Source organism: Sus scrofa, chromosome 5, assembly GCF_054392235.1.
Source record: "Sus scrofa isolate SSC_HxYL_T2T_F1_AM1 chromosome 5, Sscrofa_HxYL_maternal_Yorkshire_Landrace_v2.0, whole genome shotgun sequence".
Classification (NCBI taxonomy): Eukaryota; Metazoa; Chordata; class Mammalia; order Artiodactyla; family Suidae; genus Sus; species Sus scrofa.
The window spans coordinates 69,109,503-69,133,331 of NC_139387.1; the positions used below are offsets into that span (position 1 = coordinate 69,109,503).

The 23,829-nt window shown below is 38.3% G+C and overlaps 1 protein-coding gene and 1 long non-coding RNA gene across 14 annotated transcripts in view; one reads left to right on the forward strand and one right to left on the reverse strand.

The window, feature by feature from the left end:
• OVOS1 (ovostatin 1) overlaps positions 1–7,820 on the forward strand; it is a 49,617-nt gene extending 41,797 nt beyond the window's left edge. For 7 of the 10 annotated variants that reach the window (XM_084956793.1, XM_084956796.1, XM_084956795.1 and 4 more), the window contains 7 exons: positions 1,102–1,311; positions 2,008–2,132; positions 4,348–4,438; positions 4,810–4,878; positions 5,490–5,592; positions 7,156–7,231; positions 7,654–7,820. In XM_084956793.1, coding sequence (XP_084812919.1) covers positions 1,102–1,311; positions 2,008–2,132; positions 4,348–4,438; positions 4,810–4,878; positions 5,490–5,592; positions 7,156–7,208 — 651 coding nt within the window. In that variant the 3' untranslated portion in view covers positions 7,209–7,231; positions 7,654–7,820. The remainder of the gene's footprint in view (positions 1–1,101; positions 1,312–2,007; positions 2,133–4,347; positions 4,439–4,809; positions 4,879–5,489; positions 5,593–7,155; positions 7,232–7,653) is intronic. The other 3 variants (XM_084956794.1, XM_084956798.1, XM_084956801.1) reach the window with 1 other exon arrangement.
• LOC110260745 (uncharacterized) overlaps positions 1–23,829 on the reverse strand; it is a 40,121-nt gene that overhangs the window by 14,824 nt on the left and 1,468 nt on the right. The window contains exons 2-4 of one of the 4 annotated variants that reach the window (XR_014803876.1): positions 7,248–7,289; positions 6,545–6,596; positions 5,919–6,037 (exon numbers count right to left, since the gene is read on the reverse strand). This is a non-coding gene — a long non-coding RNA (uncharacterized LOC110260745). Of the gene's footprint in view, positions 1–5,907; positions 6,038–6,544; positions 6,597–7,247; positions 7,290–23,829 lie in introns of all 4 variants that reach the window. The other 3 variants (XR_002344113.2, XR_002344115.2, XR_014803877.1) reach the window with 3 other exon arrangements.

The window sequence follows — 23,829 nt, forward strand, 5'->3', positions numbered from 1 at the left end:
GGCTCTGACATTAATAATGATATGTTTGATATGCTCCATGCAAAAGGTACTATTTGGCAAGAATCTAGAAAGGCAATCATAGAAAATACCATCTGAGATGAAGACTATTTGCTATTATAAATCTTATTTTATTTAGTCAACAGTTATTCACCAGGCAGTTCTTGTTATCGGGAACTCTAGTAGGGGTTCTCTATATACAAATGAATAAAAGGAGGTGCCTTTGCAGGAAATGTATGCCTGACTTATATCTCCATTTGCACAGTAAAAGCAGAAGGGAAATTTGCACAGTAAAAATAGAATGGTCTAGAAAAGGCTGTTGTTATAAGCACCGGAGACTTGATGATAAGTTAGAAATCTGATGATACTATGGTCAAACTACATATTAAGAAGAAATACTTCTCTCTGTTTCTGTGGTCTACACATTGGGAAAAACAAATGAAATGAATGAATAACCAAAGAAATGGATATCAAAAACCGTGTTTTATGTCTTTTCTTTAAGGGAAAACAATTTAAATGCAACAAAATGCAGTTTTATTCCCACAAGAAAAATTTCACTTCTCTCCTTACTTTCCTTTTTTTGTGGTCTTAGCTTCTGAGTAAAACCATGTGTTAGTGAATCTCCTAACATCGTTTCTGGATTCTGACTTCCCATCTTTGAAGATGGTTGAGCCTAAATGTTATCTAAGGCATCCATGGTATATAACACTTAAATTTTTAGAAAAGTTTTGGCACGATTTTCAACAGCAGAGATTATAAAACTCATTAGAAAATGAAAATCTGGAGTTCCGTTATGACACATCAGGTTAAGGATCCGGCATTGTCACTGCAATGGCTCTGGTGGCTGCTGTGGTGCAGGTTTGATCCCTGGCCTAGGAACTTCCACGTGCCATGGAAAAAAAAATTTGAATAAGATTTGTTGAAAAGATTAAATGGCAACAACTAGCACAAGCAAATATATTTTTCCTATTGTTCGGGATACTGCTTCTCAGTGTTCTAGTGACCTGTTGCAGGATTATTTCTATGGATTGATTTAAAGTTCATGGCCAAATGATGACTCCTACTGCATGGTACCAGAGTTGATGCTTGTACTGTTCTGTGCAGGACACGGCCATCTGCCTTCTTGCTGTGACCCGCTACATGACATTGACCTTCTCTGACAATCAAAACAATGTCACCTTTAGCAATGAAGCATCCAGTGAGATTGTCCAGGTTAACAGTGACAACCGCTTATTGGTCCAGCGTTCAGAACTGCCAAGAGCAGGTGGACAATACACAGTAGATGTGGAGGGACAAGGTTGCACATTCATCCAGGTAATAGAACTCTACCTGTGAGGGAGATGAATGTTTGCCAGTAAAAGGAAGTCAGACTATCTGTTCAGTTATGTAAGAAGGGCTATTTTATCATTTTGCACATTTTCATGATTACTCTTCCTCTCATTGATATTTTCTGCTCAGTAGCGGAAAACGAAAGTTATTTTGTAAAGAGCTACTTACTCTTAAGGATAACGGGGGGACTGAGAAATTTCTTGAGGAGTGTCGCTGTTAATGTGTTTTCTGATATTTTTATTAAATTACATTGTTAAAGCTTCTGGTGTCTTCTGAAAACTAAATGATTACATTTAACCTTATTCTCTGATGGTGAAGATGTAAAATGAAGTGCATTAGGAGTTCTGATTGTGGCTCAGCAGGTTAAGAAGCCCACTAGTATTTGGGTTCGATCCCTGGCCTCGCTCAGTGGGTTAAGGATCCACCATTGCTGCAAGCTGCAGTGTAGGGTGCAGATGTGGCTCAGATCCCACATTGCTATGGCTATGGAGTTGGCAGGCAGGTGCAGCTCAGTTCAATCCCTAGCCTAGGAACTTCCATACACCACAGGTGCAGCCCTGAAAAAAAAAAAAAAAAAAGAAAGAAAGTTATTAATAATGGAAGTAAGAGAAACAGCAAGTGCTTCAATTTTTGCTACAAGATAAATTGATGGATTTTCTTACAACTTGCTCTCCTTTCTAGGCCACCCTGAAGTACAATGTGCTTCTACCTAAGAAGGAATCTGGATTTTCCCTTTCCTTGGAAATTGTAAGGAAAAACTCTTCCGATACATTCCAGAGTCACTTTGACCTGACAATAACCCTCCAGTAAGTGTGTCATTTTGACGTCAAAACTCCTGGGCTAAGAAGTTCCTGTCGTGGCTCAGCAGAAAGGAATCTGACTAACGTCCATAAGGACGCAGGTTCTATCCCTAGCCTCACTTAGTGGGTTAAGGATCTGGCGATGCCATGAGCTGTGGTGTAGGTCACAGACACAGCTCCAGATCCTGCATTGCTGTGACTGTGGTATAGGCCAGCAGCTACAGCTCTGATTCGACCCCTAGCCTGGGAACCTCCATATGCCACAGGTATGGCCCTAAAGAGACCAAATAAATAAATAAATAAAAACCCCAAACTCCTGGGCTAGAGAGAAAATAATACATCAGAAAAAAATAATTTAAACAATAACAAAAAATATTTTAAACAATAACAAAAATATTTTAAACAATAACAAAAACACTAATTTGAAAAGATACACAGATGCCAATGTTCATAGCTGCATCATTTACAAACTCCGAGATATAGAGGCAATCTAGTTGTCCATCAACAAATGAATGGATAAAGAAGATGTGGTCCATATATGTATGTAAATGAAATACTACCCAGCTATAAAAAAGAATGGAATTTTGCCATTTGCAGTAACACAGATGGGCTTTGAAGGTATTATGCTCAGTGAAATAGGTCAGACAAAAGATAAATACTGTATGATATCACTTATAAAAAATACAACAAACTAGTGAATAAAACAAAAAAAAGAAGCCTAGTCACAGAAATAGAGAAGAAACTAATAGTTACCATTGGGGAGAGGTGATGCGGGGAGGGGCAATATCAGGGTGGGAGAGTGGGAGGTACAAACTCTTGGGTGTTAGATAAACTCAAGGATGTATTGTCCAAACAGCAAATATAGCAAATGTTTTGTAATGACTATAAATGGAAACTAAGCTTTAAAAATTGTATTAAGGGATTTCCCATTTGTGACTCAATGGTAATGAACCTAACTCGTATTCATGAGGACACAGGTTCAATCTCTGGCCTCCCTCACAGTGGGTTAAGGATCTGGCATTGCCATGAGCTATGGTATAGGTTGCAGATGTGGCTTGGATCCTGCATTGCTATGGCTGTGGCTAGGCTGACAGCTGCAGCTCTGATTCGACCCCTAGCCTGAGAACTTCCATATGCAGCAGGTGTGGCCCTACAAAGCTAAATAAATAAATATAAATAAATAAAAATTGTATTAAAAAAGTAAGGACATTTTAAAAATACTAATGATGGTAATTATCTTGAGTTTATATGTTTGTGGCGATATTTCTATGGCAGTCTCTTTATGGCTCTCTATGCACACACCACAATTTAGTACATCTTAAACTAAAAGCTAAAATAATGCATATGTCATCTGTACTGTACATAAGGTACGTAAGTATCATTTGAAAACTTCTGCCACAATGATGCTCCAGCAATGCTTTCACTTTTTTATATGGAAGTACTATCAGTTTTGGACAATGGAGATTTGATTTTTCCTTCTAAAGACAAACATGGGTGATCCAGGAGGAGAAAAACCTGCAAATGCTGAATTATGACTGCACAGAGCAAAATTTTAGACTCTTATTTTTCAGAGAAGAAAAGCAAAATAATTCCCTTGAATTAAAATGTAATTTATTCCAAATCATTTTAATCTTGATTACTATGTAGAGAAACACTGAGTAAAATTAGTTGGGGGATTTTTTCTTAGGATTTTCAAATGAAAATCTGTTGAATACCAGTGCTGAATAAGAATTTAATACACTGCTGTTAACTTCATGTCCCAATAATCCTGTCCACAGTCAGGGAACAATGTAGAAGTTCTCTGGGGGATATGCCTTCTGATAGTTTGGTCAACATCCTACTTTGTAAAAAAAAGTCTCATTTAAGTTCTGTACAAATCTAAGGCTAACATATGTATATGTAATATAATTTTAAAAGTTTGGTTTACAAGTCCTGAGGCTGAGACCTCAGGTAAACTTAAAAGCAGGATTTGGGGAGATTCCAGGTCCAGACCACTCACTCTTTACTCCAATTTATGTTACTCTGTGTCATGTCATCCATTGTCACTCTGGTTGTACCTGTTTCCAGATAGGTGAGAATGACTGTCTTCAAATGTTTCTTCTCCGGCTTTGCCTCTTGTCCTGACTTATAACCAATTGGGATCTACGTACTCATACCCTTGCCATAAGATTAAGTCACTCTTCTAAAATGTCTACACTAGTATTTTGTTTTTAAATTTCAGATATACTGGAATTCACAACAACTCCAACATGGTCCTTGTTGATGTAAAAATGCTCTCAGGATTTACTCCAGTCATGTCATCCATTGAGGAGGTAAATAATAGAAGCCCAACCTTTCAGCACAGAAAAAGCAACTGTGTGTTTATGAAATAATTGGTGAGCAAACCAAGCCATGGGATTCTTGGCTGAAACAAACTTATTCGAAGCTCACACTTATATTTTTGCTGGAACACTGGAGGGATGGGTTCTTAATTTGTAGCTATTAGCAGTCATTATTTCCCATATCCACAGTCCTTTTTTTTTTTTTTTTAATTTAGTTCCTCCTTGTGCTTATGAAAACATCATTGCACAAGGGAACAGTCCATAAAATAAATTCTTGACAACTGGTTAAATAAAAAGCATGAAACATTCAATTCTGGAATGGTCCTCTTTAATGTCTATCCCTCCTGCCCATTCCTTTAAAGCTTGAAAGCAATGGTCAAGTAATGAAGAGTGAAGTCAAGAATGACCATGTTCTTTTCTTCCTAGAAAATGTAAGTTGAAGATAATTTTTTTTCTTCCAAAAATTTCTTTTTCTTCTGAGGATAATTGGATGCTTCTACTTCTTGTACATAGGCATGATAGGGCTTGCCAAAATTATATGGGACATTAAAAATGATCAGTATTCTTCCATCCCACTAATCTTTTCTCCTGATTAATTTTTATGCTATTTCATACATGCCTTGGTTATCTAACTAGACGATTCTCAAGTTTATAAACATCATTTCCCTGTTTTTCATTCCTCACGGCATCTAACATAGTCTGGTCCAAGAGTAGCTATATAATTCTTTGTAGTTCAACTTGAACTCCAGTATAGGCTGGCATGAGTTTTAGAGTCCCCCTTTCTCTGTGTATATCATTAACATTCACATAAATGCCTGCATTACTCTGATGCCTTCAACTAAATTTCTTGCACCTCAATATGAGGTGAAACTTAAACTTTATACAGTTTAATGTTACCTAACTCATTATTTTCTCATTATGTAAAATTGTGATACCCGGGAGTTATTTAATTAGGTAGATCATGAACTTCTGGAAATAATTTGCTCAGTGATTTCCCCTTTGGAGACATGCCATAATGTATTTATAATTTGTGTCTTTATAGGTTTGGGGTATAGCAAATAGTTTCTCCTTCTCTGTTGAGCAAAGCAACCGTGTGTCCAACATTCAGCCAGCCCCTGTCATGGTCTATGATTATTATGAAAAAGGTAGGCAAGCAACAATCATGCCCTAAAGCTACTGAACATGATATATGTATCTAAGATTCCCTGAGCTACTTAATTTTCCAGAACCATCCTCAGTCTTCAAAAATAAGCAATATTTGGTTTTACTTTATATATTGATCTTTTTTTTTACTACATGAAATAACTTCTAACTGGGCTTTTTTTCTATTTACCAGAGTTTTCCAGTACCTAGACTCTTTTTGATATAATGCAAAGAATTCCCTTATAACTTAAAATACAAACCATGCTAAGTTTCCAGGTCTTGTTGCTGTTGTTTTTGTTGTTAATGCCAAAACTCACCATCATATTACCTCTATCGACTTTAATTTGAGAAGGAGTGAGCAATGTTCTGAAGTGTTATTGGAGAAATCTTGATAGACTAGGTTCCAAAACAATTACTAAGATGTTGTAAAAATGATCAAAAATTTCCCTGGAAAGAGAAAGAAAAATACCGTATTATATCACTTGTATCTGAAATCTAATATACAGCACCAATGACCCTTTCCACAGAAAAGAAAATCATGGACATGGAGAACAGACTCATTGCCAAGGGGAAGGTGGACGAAGTGGGGTGGACTGGGAATTGGGGTTAAGAGATGCAAACTATTGCCTTTGAAATGGATAAGCAGTGAGATCCTGCTGTATAGCACTGGGAGCTATATCCAGCCACTTATGATGGAGCATGATAATGTGAGAAAAAAATGTATATATGTATGTGCAACTGGGTCACCTTGCTGTGCAGCAGAAAATTGACAGAACGCTGTAAGCCAGCTATAATGGAAAAGAATAAAAATCGTTTTAAGAAAATGAATGATAAAAATTTGCAAACCAAGGAAAAAAATTTGAATCTTTACTATAATAATGCAAAAATTTAAACATTGGTACAATTGGATTGAAACAGAAAAACTTAACAATAGTAAGAAAAATGTCTACTTACATGGTAATTTCTTCGTCAAGTGTCCTGTCAAAATGTGTACCATTCATAAAACCTGGATCAACCACAAACAGACACCATTATGTCTCTTTGTTCTCCATTAAAAACAAGCACATGAAAATGAAAAGAAGTTCCCATTGTGGCGCAGCAGAAACGAATCTGACTAGGAACCGTGAGGTTGCGAGTTCGATCCCCGGCCTCACTCAGCGGGTTAAGGATCCGGTGTTGCCGTGAGCTATGGTATAGGTCACAGACGAGGCTCGAATCCCCTGTGGCTGTGGCATAAGCCGGCAGCTGTAGCTCCAATTAGACCCCTAGCTGGGAACCTCCATATGCCACAAATGCAGCCCTAAAAAAAAAGTTTAGTGCTATTGGTTTCTCGTTGAATATCAAGCAGAATTTGTCAAGTCTCTGGCTCTTCTATTTACTAGTTCAATATATTGTGTCAAGTGCTTAAATTTTAATAGGATATTCCTGGCTTTAGAAAATAGAAGTGACTGAGTCTCTTCCAGAATTATTGGAAAGATTAGACCTAGTGTATCTATGTTGTCTGACATAATCTGGTTATAGAAAGTTGGAGATTTTATAAGGATGAACTTTCGTTTTATTTTCAGATGAATATGCCCTTGCTTCTTACAACATCAACAGTGTCTCAGTTTCCCAGTGAAACCAAACAAAGTATGTGAAAGGGTAAGAAAATACATACGTCGCAGATCATTAAAAACACATCTAGTAAGAAACTGTAAACCTAAGGAGATAAAAAAAATTAAAATAGATGAATCAACGACAAGTCAGTGACTTCACGGGGCCTATACAATTATAAGCACTAGATAAGCCCTCAGATGGGATAAACATTCAGATTTTTATTAATTTCTTTAAAACAGTTTTAAAGGATTTTCAGCTATATATGTGCCATTTATAAATGTTTCATTAAATAAACTCTTCTTTGTTTTATAAATTGATACATTATTAAATATGTACGTACATATTTTATACATATAATGTGTATGTATTTGCGCATGTTGGTATATGTATTTGTTTATATCTATATATTTATTTATATACACATACACACATTTATATATTGTTTAAACAATGTTTTTAAATCCCAGGTTTAAAATAGAAATAGAAAACTATTTACTTTGAACAAACTCCCTCTTCTGTATCAAACCTGGAAGAAAACCATGAACCACATCAAGTTCTGAATAGCCTGCAATCTGCCATGAAGTCTTATCAGATTTTGTTTCTTTTCTATTCCATTAAACCCTCTTATTCTGCATCTGAGTCTATGATCTTTTTTTAAGTGCATCATTCATAATTTTCATTCTAGAAAACTCAGGGCTTTGTTTGATAGCGACTCTAATAAGTTACTTTACTCTTTTTAGGCATTATGGGATACTGACTATGGAACCCACCAATATCCAGAGAAAGAGAGAGAGAAAGGTAGGGTCCCCTGAGAGCAGGGAGAGAAAGAGGACTTCATGTGAGCTCAGTGAAATAAAAAGAAATACAAGACACATAGACTATTCTTAGTGAAAGAGGTGGGGGAGAGTGCACTTGGAAAGTCACAAATGAACTGACAATTTCATTGAATTCATACACATGATCAAGAGGGTTGCCCAAGGACATTTTATTTCTCTAAAAATCATTTTACTGTTCTTATTACTGACAAGCAGTACTCAATGTCTCTGCTTTGCTTAACTTTATTGTTGTAGCAATGAGTTAATGTTTAGAAGATGGAGACAAGAAGAAACTGGAGGGAACTGGGCTGGAGCTGAAATAATTTCTCTACCAACTTCAACACAGGCTTTCTGACTCTGAGTCTCTGCTACGGATTAGAAAAAGCTGGAGATAAATTCTCTAGTTGTAGAGTCAAAAAAAAAAAAAAAAAATGGAAACAGAGTGTCCTAGGGCCTAACAGTATTCAACAAATTAAAAATAGCGTGTCTTAATGGAAGACAGTTGGGGTTATTTACTTTGTAGTCTCTGTGTACCAATGTAAATTACAACTGGGCTTTTAAATATTTATTTATGGATTCGTCAGAGGTAAACTGCTGTGTCAGCCCATGTATGGTGCTACAAGAATTTATTTCACTGTGTTAAGAATTCCTTTATACCTAGTTTATCATAACATGGCCTTTCACATGTGTAGATAATCGGCACCCATATATTTTTTTAAAAACTTGCTGGGCTCTACAGATATTCAAGGATTCCATTCAAGGAAAATGTGACTCTTCTAGTACATTTTGTGCTAAAGATTTGAGAAAAAAAAAAACATGAAGAAAATTCACTTGGTGGTAAATAAGCTCTCTTGGTGGGAAAGTTCCCCTTTTCTGCCTAAGTAAATAATCAATTCTCAGTGCTCATTTTACTTGACATGTATTCAACAGTTAGCCTATTCCCATAATAAAATTGTCCCTCAAATGATAATGAGGGAAGAAGGGCATGGCAAAGTGAGCTACCTGCTATACCTCAAGGCACAGAGGAAGTCTGGGATTCAGTGTTTACACTTGCAAAATTTTTTGGTGTCATAATGAACAGGTATCACAGACTGAGATCAGAGTATCTTCTAAAGAACAGAAAGCTGTGGATAAACAATACGCCTCTGTTACTTACCTCCACTAAAGCATCTCCCCAGTTTAATTTGGACGGAAAACCAAAGTCATTTCCCTGGTCCAAATTTTAATGGAAATGAGACATAAGAGACATTCTATTTCAGGAATGTTGAATGGGAAGTACAAAATATTCATATGATTTTGTGCACGTGGGTGTTTAAGATGCTCTTAGTAAAGCAGACCACTGTGGAATATTTCATAGAGGATGTATACCTTTCATTTGGTTGAGGCTGGTATTATCAAAGCATGGTATGGTATCTGCCCCTCTTTTCCCTCCACACAAAAGTACTTGGACAGGGAGTTCCTATCGTGGCTCAGCAGAAACAAATCCGACTAGGAACCATGAGGTTGTGGGTTCCATCCCTGGCCTCACTCAGTGGGTTAAGGATCCAGCGTTGCCATGAGCTGTGGTATAGGTTACAGATGCAGCTCGGATCTGATGTTGCTGTGGCGGTGGCGTAGGCCGGCGGCTACAGTTCCGATTTGACCCCTAGTCTGGGAGCCTCCATATGCCATGGGTGCAGGCCTAAAAAGAAGAAAAAAAAAAAGTACGTGGCCAATGGGAATAATTCATTCCACCTATCACGTTCTTACAGTATAGTAAGCACACCTAACTAGTACCTGAAAAGCCTAACCCTAGCATTTCTTTTACTCTCTTCTGTAAATCTCATCTTCTTTGGCCTTCTCCTCTTTCTGTCAACTGTTTCTTTCTCTTGTCTTTGGATCCAGCCTCTTTCCTTTTACCGTTTTTTTTTTTTTTTTCTTTCATCATCACATAAAGATGTGATTTTCCCCCCGTAATACACATATTTTCCTTCCTTCCCACTTTCTGGATAATTACTGGTCTTCCTTTTTGGCTCCACTTTCTTTTCCCAAACATTAGATAGTATTTTTCTTCATGATTCTAACGTGTTCTCTTCTCTTTTCACTATGCATACTAAAAATATTGTGATTTAAATCATCATCTGAATTTTTATGATCCTGAGAGCTCCCATCTTTGCTCAGGAGAAATGAATCTGACTAGCATTCATGAGGACACAGGTTCGATCTTTGGCCTCGCTCAGTGAGTTAAGGATCCAACTTTGCTGTGAGCTGTGATGTAGGTCACAGATGAGGTTCAGATCTGGCATTGCTGTGGCTGTGGTGTAGGCTCGCAGCTATAGCTCTCATTGGACCCTTAGCCTGGGAACCTCCATATGCTACAGCTGTGACCCTAAAAAAAAAAAGACAAAAAAAGGTATCCAAGAGTTCCCGTGGTGGTACAGTGGTTAACGAATCCGACTAGGAACCATGAGGTTGCGGGTTAGATCCCTGCCCTTGCTTATCAGGTTAAGGATCTGGCATTGCTGTGAGCTGTGGTGTAGGTCGTAGACGTGGCTCGGATCCTGTGCTGCTGTGGCTCTGGTGTAGGCCAGCGGCTATAGCTCCGATTAGACCTCTAGCCTGGGAGCCTCCATATGCTGGGGGAGCAGCCCAAGAAATGGCAAAAAGACAAAAAAAAAAAAGTATCCAGGAATTTTTATGATTCCCAAATATCTGCATTTCAGCACCGTATATCCCACAGATTCCTACTTCTTTAACCAAATTTCTCATGGACACCTCTATAGGATCCTTCATCTACTCATAAACCAGCTTCTACTGAGAGGCCCGTAAGTGTGTGATATCATCACCAATTATCTGCATACCAACCTTAACTCCTGCCCTCTCATCTCTCTAGTAGTACTATTCTATTAATTACTGTTGATATTGGACCATTGTTGACCTATAGCTGAGTGGCTCATAGGTCCACTTGCTTTTATCCACCACTAACATGCTGCCTTCAATCAGAGCCCCAGCCTTGAGTGCCTATATGTGCTCAGAACTCTCCTTCACGGCTGAGGTATATCAATGAATGAAACTAATAAGAAATAGCTGTCTTTGTGGATCTTACATTCCAGTGGGGGAGAGAAACTCTACAGGTAATATAGTCAATATATTCAGACATAAAATCAACATAATAAATAAGCAAAAAATAGGAAATCAGTAAGCGATGCAAAATGGAAAATAAAAACTATAGAGACAGTAGTAGGATCTAGAATGCCCAGGGAGATGGGAAGAGGGGAAAGTCTGAAATACTAAGTAGGAGATTTAGGATCAGCCTCAGTGAGGCAGTGAGATTTGAGCAAAGTTTTGAATGAGGTGAGGGAGTTAGCCACATAGTTATCTGAAGGAAGAATATTCCAGACAGCAGAAGCAGCTAGAAAAAAATTTCACGGGGCATAGAGTGGTAGTGTATCTTCTATGTTCAAGGAGCAGCAGCTCTGTCAGTGTGGTTAGAATGACAGAGGAAGAAGGAGTCTACAGCACGAGGTGAGGCGATGGGAATTCTAACAGGGCACTACACCAGGTTGGGGATCGAGGGTCCTTGGTAGGACTTTAGTTTTCACACTGAGCAAAAGGGATCCAATGCAGGGCCCCAGACTGAGGAGTGACCTAATCTGGTTATATTTAAAACTGATCATCTGGCTGTTGTGTTGAGAACAGTCTGTCAGAGACATGGCAGCACCTTCTACAGAAATCCAGGCAAAAGATGATGGTGGCTTTGGACCAGGGTTGTAGCAGTGGTGATGGTCAGAAGTTATCAAATTCTAGGTACATTTTGAAGGTAAAACCAGTAAGATTTCCTGATGGGTTGTAAGTAAGAAACGAATTATCCATTGCTCACAGTAATGCTCTTCACGACTAGAACTTTGGGTGTGTGTGTGTGTGTGTGTGTGATATTTAGTCTCAAAAGGGATATATATATCCAATGTTTTCTACATGACAGGCACTGCACTAATCACTTTAAATATATTAATTTATTTTACCCCCTCGATAGACTTATAAATCATTGCTATTATAACGATTCCCATTCACAGACAAAGAAAGAGAAGCACAGGGAATTTAAGTGAATCCTTGAAAGTCATTTGTTCCTTAAGCCATAGAACTAGAATCCAAACGTGGCCTGTGAGGTTCCGCCCAGGGGTTTGCAAAGAAAGGGAGGAAAATTGTACACACAAACCACATTCTTAATATACCAATATATAAAATACAGGGAGAATAGGAGTTCCCGTTGTGGCTTAGTGGGATCCCAACTAGTATCCATGAGGATTCGGATTCAATCCCTGGCCTCACTCAGTGGGTTAAGGATCTGGTGGTGCTGAGAGCTGAGGTATAGGTCCCAGACATGGCTCAGATCCTGCATTGCTGTGGCTGTGACTTAGACCAGCAGCTGCAGCTCCAATTTGACCCCCTAGCCTGGGACCTTCCATATGCTGGAAACACATGGCCCTAACAAGAAAAAAATAAAAATACAGGGAGAGAAAATGTAGTTTCCTTTTGGCTACAACAAAACTGTAATTTTTTTCTGCAAAAGGGTTGCATTTAGGGCAACCATTTCCCAGCAGAGACCATCGGCCTGAACATCAGCCTCTGCTGGCAGAAAGATTCTGGAAATTTTTATAACTTGCTGTGACAACTTTGATGTTAAAATCCAAGCAAGTTTACAGAAAGCTTATTATTTTCAGTGACGGTAATTCCAAGGAGAACGCCGTGGGCTTGCTGCCCTGACACAGCCCCACCCTCGACCTTCACACAAAGAAGCCTCTGAAGGGAGAAGACAGAGGAGCCTTGCTCACCACCTATTGCATGACGGGCCTGCCTGCTGGGTTGTGGGTAGAATTCCCGCCAAGAACAGTTTCTGCAGGGGGAAGAAGGAGTTCTCATTTGTTACACAACGCATGATAAATTCCTGGCCCATTTTCCCTTTGCCCTGTAGTATCGAAGAGGAAAGACTTGCATGACAGTCCATGTTATGCAAAGTAATATCACTATCAGCAAAGTGATTATCATAAAGTTGGCAAAATTGATTTTTTTCCAGAAGGTTTCTATTTTCCTGATATTACAAATTGTCAATACCACCTGAGACACCATACCTAGAAGAAAGTGAAGACCAAAGGTGAGAGGGATACAGGACAGAACAGAAGTTATGCTCCAAACTTGACTTTGGAACTTGGAAAATATTTTCACAGGACTGGAAACAATTTAATTTCTCTCTTCTTTATTTTTACTTTCACCAATATATATTAACTACTTACTTTTTAAGAGTATAGAAAACAATCATTCTTCATTGTAGACAAAAGTTTATGGATAGAGGAGTTCCCGTCGTGGCGCAGAGGTTAACGAATTCGATTAGAAATCATGAGGTTGCGGGTTCGGTCCCTGCCCTTGCTCAGTGGGTTAACCATCCGGCGTTGCTGTGAGCTGTGGTGTAGGTTGCAGACGCGGCTCGGATCCCGCGTTGCTGTGGCTCTGGTGTAGGCCGGTGGCTACAGCTCCGATTGGACCCCTAGCCTGGGAACCTCCATGTGCCGCGGGAGTGGCCCAAGAAATAGCAAAAAAGCCAAAAAAAAAAAAAAAAAAAAAAAGTTTATGGATAGGAAATGTCTTTGCATATTAAATATATGGATATCATTGGAAACAGAAGTACAAACTACACATTAATGTTATTGCAGTATATACGCAAGAGACACAGGCTTGAACATATGTCTTATTTATATTTTATCTTGATAATTCCTGGACTCGTTTTCCAGATTTCATAAAAGAAACTGTTGATGTTTTGAAAATGTTTTCCATAAGAGGCATCCCCAAATGCATTTTTGACTAGAGCAATGATTTTGAACTTGAGAGCATTCATTTAGATTTTTGTTTGGACCTCTTAGTAGTAGTAACTGTACAGTGGCCTTATCCCAACATTACACTTTCGCAGTTCACGATGAAACATATCTCTGCTTTACCGGAAGAGGGAAATGCACACTGGAATGTATGGGAGTGGAAAAGGGGGGTATTTTCCATATGCTGAACGTGTTACACCAGTTTTCTTTCCTCTACCTTCCTCCACATCCTTAACTTTACTAGTGAACTCTTTCCTCACTAGTAAATGGGGAAGGCAATTTCCCCACGAAATGAGCAGAATAGGAAACAATGGTTCTGCATCTTCTAAGGAAAGAACATTCGTGAACATAGGATTTACCCTTTAAAAAAAAATTGTGTGTTTCTGTGGTTGATACCTTTACCCATTTAAATTTCACATTTAAAAAATTAGACGACTTTCCCAATTTAGAGGGGATGTTAAGGAAGCAGGCACTGCTCATGGGATTTATGTTCTTCATTTTAATTAATAAGAATGTTCTAAAAGTAAACACATAGCTGACTATTTGAATGTTCTTCAAATATGAGGTGACTATCTTAGGGTCATAAGTTAGAGTGAGTGTGATGACAAGGGACAAAGAAACTCCAAGGGATCAGTCATGGACCAACATAGAGAGCAGTAGATTTGTGTGGCTGCTTTTCATCAGGGATGACATAAATGACCACTGACCCGAAACTGTTTCTGTGCTGTAGAGAAGAATTAAGTGAAAATATGAAGTCACTGCTTTGGTAAAGTGAGTGGAGAAAATTTTCTTTAGATCTGGCCCAAACCTTTAGTGTGCAATACCAGGCTGTCTTCTTAGAAAAGGGTGGGCGAAAATACAACAGGAAAAAAATGCAAACTAACGCCTCATTAAGCTCACCAGCCCCTGAATACTAGAGGATGCTTGGCTTTCATCCTTTTTAACTATCTGGAAGGTGCAAGAGTGGGAATCCAGCAGAAGACATTGTTAGCTGGAAAGATGCATCTTTCTCATCCAAAAACAGAGTGTTTCTTGAATAGGAAGAAAGCACCCTGAGAAATGGGTTTCTGCTTTAAAAGTTTGGGGATCAAGAGTGCATTGTTCATGGTGATATATAGACAATGAAACATTATTCTGCCAAAAAAAAAGAGACAAAATTCTGTCATTTGCAAGAACATGGAATCTTGAGGTCATTATGCTAAATAAAAAAAGTCAAACAGGGAGTTCCCGTCATGGCGCAGCAGAAACGAATCCAACTAGGAACCATGAGGTTGCAGGTTCGATCTCTGGCCTTGCCGTGAGCAGTGGTCAAGGATCTGGTGGTGCCTTGAGCTGTGGTGTAGGTTGCAGATGCGGCTCGGATCCCACGTTGCTGTGGCTCTGGCGTAGGTCAGCGGCTACAGCTCCAATGTGACCCCTAGCCTGGGAACTTCCATATGCCACGGGAGCGGCCCTAGAAAAGGCAAAAAGACAAAAAAAAGGAAAAAAAAAAAGTCAAAGACAAATACTGTATCATCTCCTTTATGTGCAGAATCCAAAAAAAAAAAAAAAAAAAATTAAAAAGGCAAAGTCATAGAAAAAGAGATTTGTGGTTGCCTGAGGCGAGAGTGGGGGGAGGTGTATTGAATGAAAGTGGTCAGAAGATACAAACTTCCAGTTTGATAAATAAGTACCAGTGAGATAATATTCAACATGACGACTATAGTTCACACTGCTGTGTACTGTATTTGAAAGTGAAGAGAGTAAATCCTAAGAATTCTCATCACAAAGAAAAGAATTTCTTTTTCCTTTTTCTGTAACTCTATTAGATGATAGGTGTTAACTAAATTTATTGTGGTAATCACTTCACAATATATGCAAGTCAAAACAGTATGCTGCACATCTTAAACATATACAGTGCCATCAATTATATCTCAATAAAACTGAAAAAAGAGAGAGAGCGAGCGAGCTTACTTCAAACACAACATAAATTGACTAAAAGCCACAAGGGGGTCAAAAGATGCTTGCATTTATTAAAGACTTAAAATACCGTTAGCATTCATTAAGGACCCATAATATTGCAGCCTTTGGAAAGTTAACCATGAATAAAATATACCAGCAGTGCCTTTAAGATTCTCACAGCTAAGTGCAATAGTAACATGAACATCCATAATTATGGTGTAACAAGATATTCTGTAACAGAGCTCTGTCCCTGAGTTCTGGAAGTTCAAAGCAGTTCAAAGCGATTTCATCTGGGCATTCATGAAAGTTTAACAGGATTCATGAAGCAAGAGCTAGATACCCGGCAGAAAGGTCATTATGGAGAAAGATATTCCAGGCAGAGAGTATCCAGCTCATGTATATACGTTTAGTTTATGTATACAGCACATGTATATATGTGTGTGGCTCATGTAAGAAACTGATAATGTTTTCATCAAAAATACCCCCAAAAAGTGTCTAAGGGGAGGTGATGGGTGCCACAGCTGGAAACCTTATGGACTTGCTTAAGAAGAAACTTGCTAAAGAGTTTGGGATTTATCCAGCAGATAATTATGACCATAAAAGAGTTTATAAAGAGGACATGATATAATTAATGTGCATTTTAGGGGAAAAAAAAAGAGTCCATTGGTAGTGTAAAATGGCTTTCCTGCTGTTTTCAGTAAAAGGGCAATGTTAGTGAAAAACTCAGCAGAAGATTCCTTTATGATACACGATGTTACCACAGCAATCCTGAGATGTCTTCCAAGAGTTTCCCATGGACTCAAATCCCTAGCGATAAAGTAACACAAAATGTGTTCAACTTTAAGGTAAATACTTGGATCTGCTTTGTAGGAAAGAATATTGCAGGAACATGAAAGGTACCCATACACATGACTTTCTAAGGGAAAAAAAAAAAAAGACTTTTCAGATTTATTTTACTGTGCATGTATAAGTTCTTTTAATTTTTAAAATAATAGAATGGGATGACGTAAGTACAGTCATAAATGGTGACAAGGGGATGAGCCAAATCATTGGATTTTAGGACAGAAATTTGTGGATGGGAATAAGAGAAATAAAAGGAAAGATTCCCATACAGAGAAGGAAAGATTTAAGAAAGGAAGAGAAGAATTCATTTGAATAAGATGAGATAAGAATGATGAAACAGGAGAAATAAACAAGGTTGGTCATTCAAAAAATCGATATGATGAGTTATGAATTAAAACTTTAAGTGATGCCAACGCATAGTTGGTGGTAAGGATTTTTTGACAAAACATCGATCTTGTATTTATTTGCCCCCCACTTGCCTCCTCAGGCCAGCCCTGACCCGCTGGCTTTTGTTACATTCTCTGCTAAAGGAACAGTTCTCAACCTGGAAGAAGTTTGAGAGCAATCAGGTCTTAGGAAAACATGGTGTTTTTGCAGCCATCTGCAAGTCCCAGCAGAAAGGTGAGTGTAAACTTCTTTACACTCAAGTAATAGCGTTTATAGGATATCTAAGCTGATGGAACATGCTATGTGCTTAGCAAATTGGTTGCATTAAAAATCCACCAGAGAGTTGCTTTAAATAGAAAATAAAAATATAGATCGCAGTGCTCATGTCAGCAGTACATATACTAAAATTAGAACAATACAGAGAAGGATTTCCCTGGTGGCCTAATGGCTAAGAATCTGGCATTGTCACTGCTGTGGCACAGATTCCATTCCTGGCCTGGTAACTTCTGCCTGCCAGGGGCATGGCCAAGGGGAAAAAAAAATAATAATATTAACAATGCAGAAAGATTAGCACAACCTCTCCGTTAGGAGAATACACAAATTCAATTTTTTTCCACAGATGTATTCTTATCACCTATTCATTAAATATATATGGCGTTCTGAGTATCAGTCATACCCCATGAAGTGATTTGAAAATATATATTATGCAGCATAAAGGCTAGAGATTTAGTTTCAGTAAATCTAAGGTAGGGAGCCATGGAAACTTTATTTTTAAAGCACCTTTAGGTGATTCTAACAATAATCAAGTTTTGGAATCACTAAATGACAGCTTAGGCAAATGTAAGCTTATAACTGAAGTGAAAGTAAAACAGCCATAAAGTGTATCAAGAAGAGGTAGAGAACCCCAGTGAGTGGAGAACTGACCAGGGATGGAGTGACCAGCATGGCATGGAATTAAGCTGAGCAGTCTCTTATCTCCTCCGCCTGGAAGGAGTTCTTAGACACAGATTACTATGGCAAAGGAAAGATGTTTCTGATGAGATGACTGATGCATGAGAAAGCAAAGACATAGCATTAATCTGAAAACCATGCCTTAAAATGAGTCTAAAATCGACTGATTTGCAGTGAAGAAAAAATAAATAAATAAATAACCCCAGAAGGGAGCAAAACAAGTTCAAGTGAATAAGAGAGTTACAGGAAAGCCTTGGCCGTGGCACTCAAGAGCTGTTTTCTGCAGATTGGGGGATTATACCCTGATGAAAGCAGCCTGAAGAAGATTATCCTTAGCAACTGACATTATTAACTGCTAATAGGCTTTCTTTCCCGATAGGAAATATTTCAAGAAATTGGAATTCGTCTGGGATGCCTGCTAAGCGCTAAAGAAGGCAGAGGTTGAAAAAGATGCTACTCTTTCAAACAGCCCAGAAACATAAACACTTAATTCAAATGAGTTTTTTCTCTCAGCCCATCCATTTTCTAGTAAAGGGCCTAAGGTCCTGGAAATGGTTATAATGTAGCACCAAAGGTGAATCATGAGTTTTGCATAATTGAGGATATCTAGTTTTCCAAAAAATTGACCTTTAGTGTATATTTTATTAGACACTTTAATATTCACAGCTTCAAATATTCATAGCTTACCCAGTGTTATACTCTGTTTTAAAAAAAGGAGTATATTTTCATATTAACTATTGCTTTACGCTAAAAGCTCAAAACATGTTTAAGATTGTTGTGGCTTCATATGATCTGCATTTTGATCATTTACACCTTCATCTCTCTCCCTCTGAGAAATTACAGACGATACAATTTCAATACAGGCTGAAAATTTTACAAAATATTGATGGCTAAGTTGTTGCAAAGTTAGCCTTTGAAAAATTTTGAGGGGACCCATAAATTATCTAGATACACCTTTTGACTTTATGTTTTCCAGCTTCACATTTGGCATTTCTCATACATAGAAGCAGCCTACATTTTTGTAGTTAATGTTATTCCAGGGCCTAATAAGCCAGGTTTGCTGAAACATCTAAAAAATTCAGAACGAATGCGTTTACCGAGGAAGACTGTCTGATCTAATTTGTCACAGAATTATTTATTTCACGTAACCATCCTCAAGAAAATAGAAATAGTTTTTAATAATAAGGCTGATATTAACATCTACCAGTTAAACATTAGGCAAGTATGAATTCATCTCATTTCATGCTTACTTATTGACTATATGTAAACATGCACTTCGGGATAAATTATGGTTTACCCTTAAGAAATCAGAGACAGACATTAAATTAGGCTTGTGAAAAATAGCAACTCCAAAATTTACTAAGTGCTACAATAGGTAGCTAAGTGAACCCAGATGGGTTCAATTCTCCCTGGGGCATAAGAGGACCTACTCATGTTTTGACACAGTAAGTTAGATTGTTAACAAGTGTGCCTTGCTAAAATTTTCCAGTAAATGAAAACATCCAGCATGCAACAAAATATACTTTCTTTAGTCTCAGGATCCACGTGGTGATCGAACGTCACAGGAGGTAAATGAGGAGTCTGTGGCAGGTACCCTACCACTTCCTTCCAAAAGACACAGAAGGACAAATATTACCTGATCCCACTTTTACCAGGAACCAAAAGCATTCAGACTCAGAGGGAGAGGGTTCAAGATCTTGAACTCACCTCCTCCCAGGAACACGGCATGGAATAATATGTTCCCAGGAACGCAACATGGAATGATTCCCTTGGAAAGGACCCAGAAGACTTTGAGCCGAGTCTCCACAGCAAAGGGTAAAGGACAGCATCCCGATGGCTGGTGAGAAATGGTCTCACCGAGGAAAAAACACAGCCCAGAGATCCACAATCAAGAGGGTTCACAAGGTTTGGTATCTGTTCCCTTTATCACGAAGGTAAGGTGTCCCTTCCCCGAGGAGTGAGGCATGAGGGATTCGAGCTCCCCATCAGGCCTCCAACCCCTAGACCAGCAAAGGAAAGACAAGCCCCCCTAAAACACATGGCTTTGAAAACCAATAGGGAATAAATATGTCCAAGAATACCATAAAACTTCAGAGATCAGAAAAGCCCTCTTAGGGAGTTTCCACTGTGGCTCAGCAGTTAGCAAACCCGACTGGCATCCATGAAGATGTGGGTTTGATTCCCGGCCTTGCTCAGTGGGTTGAGGATCCTGCGTTGCCTGTGAGCTGTGGTGTAGGTTGCAGATGCAGCTGGAATCCCACTGAGCTGTGGCTCTTGCATAGGCCGATGGCTACAGTTCTGATTGGATCCCTAGCCTGGGAACCTCCACATGCTGCAGGTGTGGCCCTAAAGACAAAAGGACCAAAAGAAAAAAGAAAAACCCTCTTTGAAAGAGTTGGTGTGCAACACACACTCCATCTGAAAATCAGTGCAAAAACACCAGATTGAAAAGTACATGGAGCATAGATGAAAGACACCCCCTTGCTAACCTTAAAGCCTCTGACAGAGAGGCAGGAACCAGCTAGGACTGAAACACCAGTGGGAACCATACTGGCAGTGATTGGTACCATCTTGAAATTCTCCCTCTAACCTGTCAGTGGGTGTGCCATGCACCTCAGCAAAACCTCACAACCATCCCCGTGATGGCCCCACCCACCAGCACACAGCCACCGGTCCAGGGGCCAGCCCTGTCCACCAGTGCCCTGTGGCAGCTGCAGCCCCACTATAGCATGAGAGCACCCAGAGCCCACGTAGGGAACATCCGTGGAGCTCCCGGCTCTGTGGCCAGATGAGATTGCATTTCTGAGTCCCACCGGACATCTCCCAAGTGGGGCTACTCCTTCAAGACTGGGAGAGAGAGCTGATAATGCCTAATACATAAAAACGACGCAGAAAATTAGGCAAAATGCAATGACAGAGAACTATGTTCCAATCCAAAGAACAAAACAGAACCTTAAAAAAAAAAAAAAGAACTAAACAAAAGAGAGACAAGCAATCTACGAAAGTTTCATGTAGTGGGTATAAAAGATGCTCACTCTGCTTTTTTACTGGATGAGTAGCAGTGGATTGGAAGGGGAAGGGGTGGCTGACCTGGAAGCAGATCCAGCCCCATGAGGAGAAGCATTTAACAGTTAACCTAATCAAGTCCATCGTGTCTTGGTGGTCATTAGATCAGGCCCCAGATTACAGAAATGGTTAATTCAATCGCCGTAGTTTTAATGGGTCTATAATTTTGAGAAAATGTTGACGTGTCCCTTAATACTTCATGTCTTTCTTATCACTTCAGGATGAAAGTCCATGTGTTGATCAGTTTAACATGAATGGTGATGATGAGAGATCAGTAAGTATAGACCCTAATATGATGTTCTTTCAGGAAGTCATACTAAAATCGCAGCTCTTAAATGGTATTCTATTGTGACTCTTATCAAGGTTCAAACAAAAACTGGCGATTTGAAGGGTGTACCTCTTTATTTGGGGACCTTCTTCTTAATATCACGTTCTATTTTCATTTTCATTGCCCAATTCCTCCACCTGTTTCTAGACCTGAACAAGCTCCTTTTGCCTAGGTTGCTAACTCTTTCTAAGTCTCTCCTTTTTTACATCCAAAAGATGACTTTTTAACTTTAAAGCAAAGCATGACGTCTATATTCCTAAAAATACTTTTTCCATTTGTTAGGATGCTTTGGAAGACACAGGTTATATTCATTTTCGATCGTCTTTCTCTGAACATCAAAACTACTTCCTTTAGAATTCCTTCAGACTCTTTATCATTTTGGTCTTAATTCATACTTATCATCTATGTCAGTAGTTCTATTTTGAACCAGATTTCATCTATTTTTTTTTAATTTTAGAGGAATGTTTTGATTGTTCTAATGATGTTATTTTAGCTCAGTATATTTGCATATATTTATTTCTATTACCCTATTTTCCACTCTATCCCTTTTTTAAAATAAACATATACTTGAAGTAATTTTATCTGTTGTTGATAAGGAAGTTGTAAGTTTAAATTTCTAATTTATTTAGTAAATTATTTTAAAAAACTTAAGCTATTCCTCTGAGTCTTAAAGTTTATGGTAGTATCTAGATTTTTTTGTATTTCCAATTTTTTGCATTTTTATCCTCAAATGAACAGTGGTCTTGTCAGATTCACTTGCTAAAAGGCTTGTAGATTCGCCTTGCTTTTCTTCACTTGATATACATGTAGGTGGTGTGAATGCCTTTTCAATATGCCTATAGGTCTCTTTGTTGTCATTAGCAGTTATGTCAGTTCCCAGGACTTTCACCACAAAATATTTCATCTAGGGCAGGGTTTTTCAAACTGACGATTCCAACCTATTAAGAGGTCTTGAAATCATTTTAGAAAAACACAGCTAGCAGTATCACTATCCATTGCAAGTAACTGTTTTTAAGTATTACTTGGCTAGCACTCTTTTCAATTGTATGTACATACACATGTATTTTGTATGTTAAATGCATTTCTTACTGTGGTTACAGTTAAAACTGCTTGAAGAGCACTGATCTTGGCTGAACCTGTTGTGCTAAACAACCCCACTGCTTGTTTCTCTAACTCTGTGCAATAAGGGAACAATACAAACTTCAAATCTACCTTCAGAGGCAGGTATTTTGTTACAAATCAGGATGCCATAAAACTGCCTTTGAAACCCAGATGCATGTCTATTTTCCCCTCTCCGCAGACCCTTCTGGCCCCGGCCTTTACAAAGGCTGCTGTCAGAGTTGCTGACTTCCTCCGAGGGACAGCGAACCCAGTTCAGGGACAGCTGTTCCATTTTTAACACGACCCTAATTCTCTAGACAGAGGAGCAGGAAATGAGACAAGAATGAAGCATCCTTCAGCCTTCGTGTAGGTGGAGCTGCTCTTTCGGTTTGGAAACCTATCACCACCTGCCATGCATTACTGATTTGCTTTGTCTTTTATTTAATTATTATTTTCGAACTTGTCTGTTTGCATTTAAGATATTTTATGGAGAAATTACAGCGACGTTTCTAGCCCAATGACATTTGAAAGCACCTATTTTATTTTAAATCACCACTTGCCTACCTTGTACCATTATATACATTTTCTTGCTTTGTCTCCCTTTTTCCCGTTTCCTTGTATCCTTTCTATTTATTTTATTTCTTTCTACTTTTCCCTACTTTATTTCATTTTTCATGTTGGACTTTTTTCTTTAGCATGCATTTACTCAGTTGCTTCTCTGTTTTTCATTTTTAAATTGTTTATTATCTTAATAGATTATTACACAATTCTAACCATGTATTTTTTAATTTAGAAAATTTTTGTTATATTTGATTTACAATGTTCTGTCAATTTCTGCTGTACAGCAAAGTGGCCCAGTTATACATATATATATATATATATATTCTTTTTTTCACATTATTGTCCGATATGTTCCATCGAAAGGGATCAGATATAGTTCCCTGGCCTATACAGCAGAATATCATTGCTTCTCCATTCCAAGTGCAATAGTTTCTAACCATGTATTTTTGCTTATTTTACCTTTTTGTGAAATTATTTATGCTTTTATTTAGGAAACATTATTTTAAAGGTACTATAGTTTCAGTTCCTTGACTTTTCTCTCAGCCTCAAGAAAGACTAATTTCCTTTTCTGCTCCTATAGCCTCTTGTTTTCCAATCTCAATGGTAAAAAATTTCAATGATTAATTCTAAAGACTTATGCAAAATCTCCACCACTGCCTCTCAATAGCTCAAATTAGTGGCCACGGTCATGTATTTTTTTTTTTTCATATAATATATGAAGCAGCTCTTCTAAAATGACAAATGAAATATAAAATACATAGTATCTAATAAATATAACCACTCAGTATTGATTAAATCCTGAAG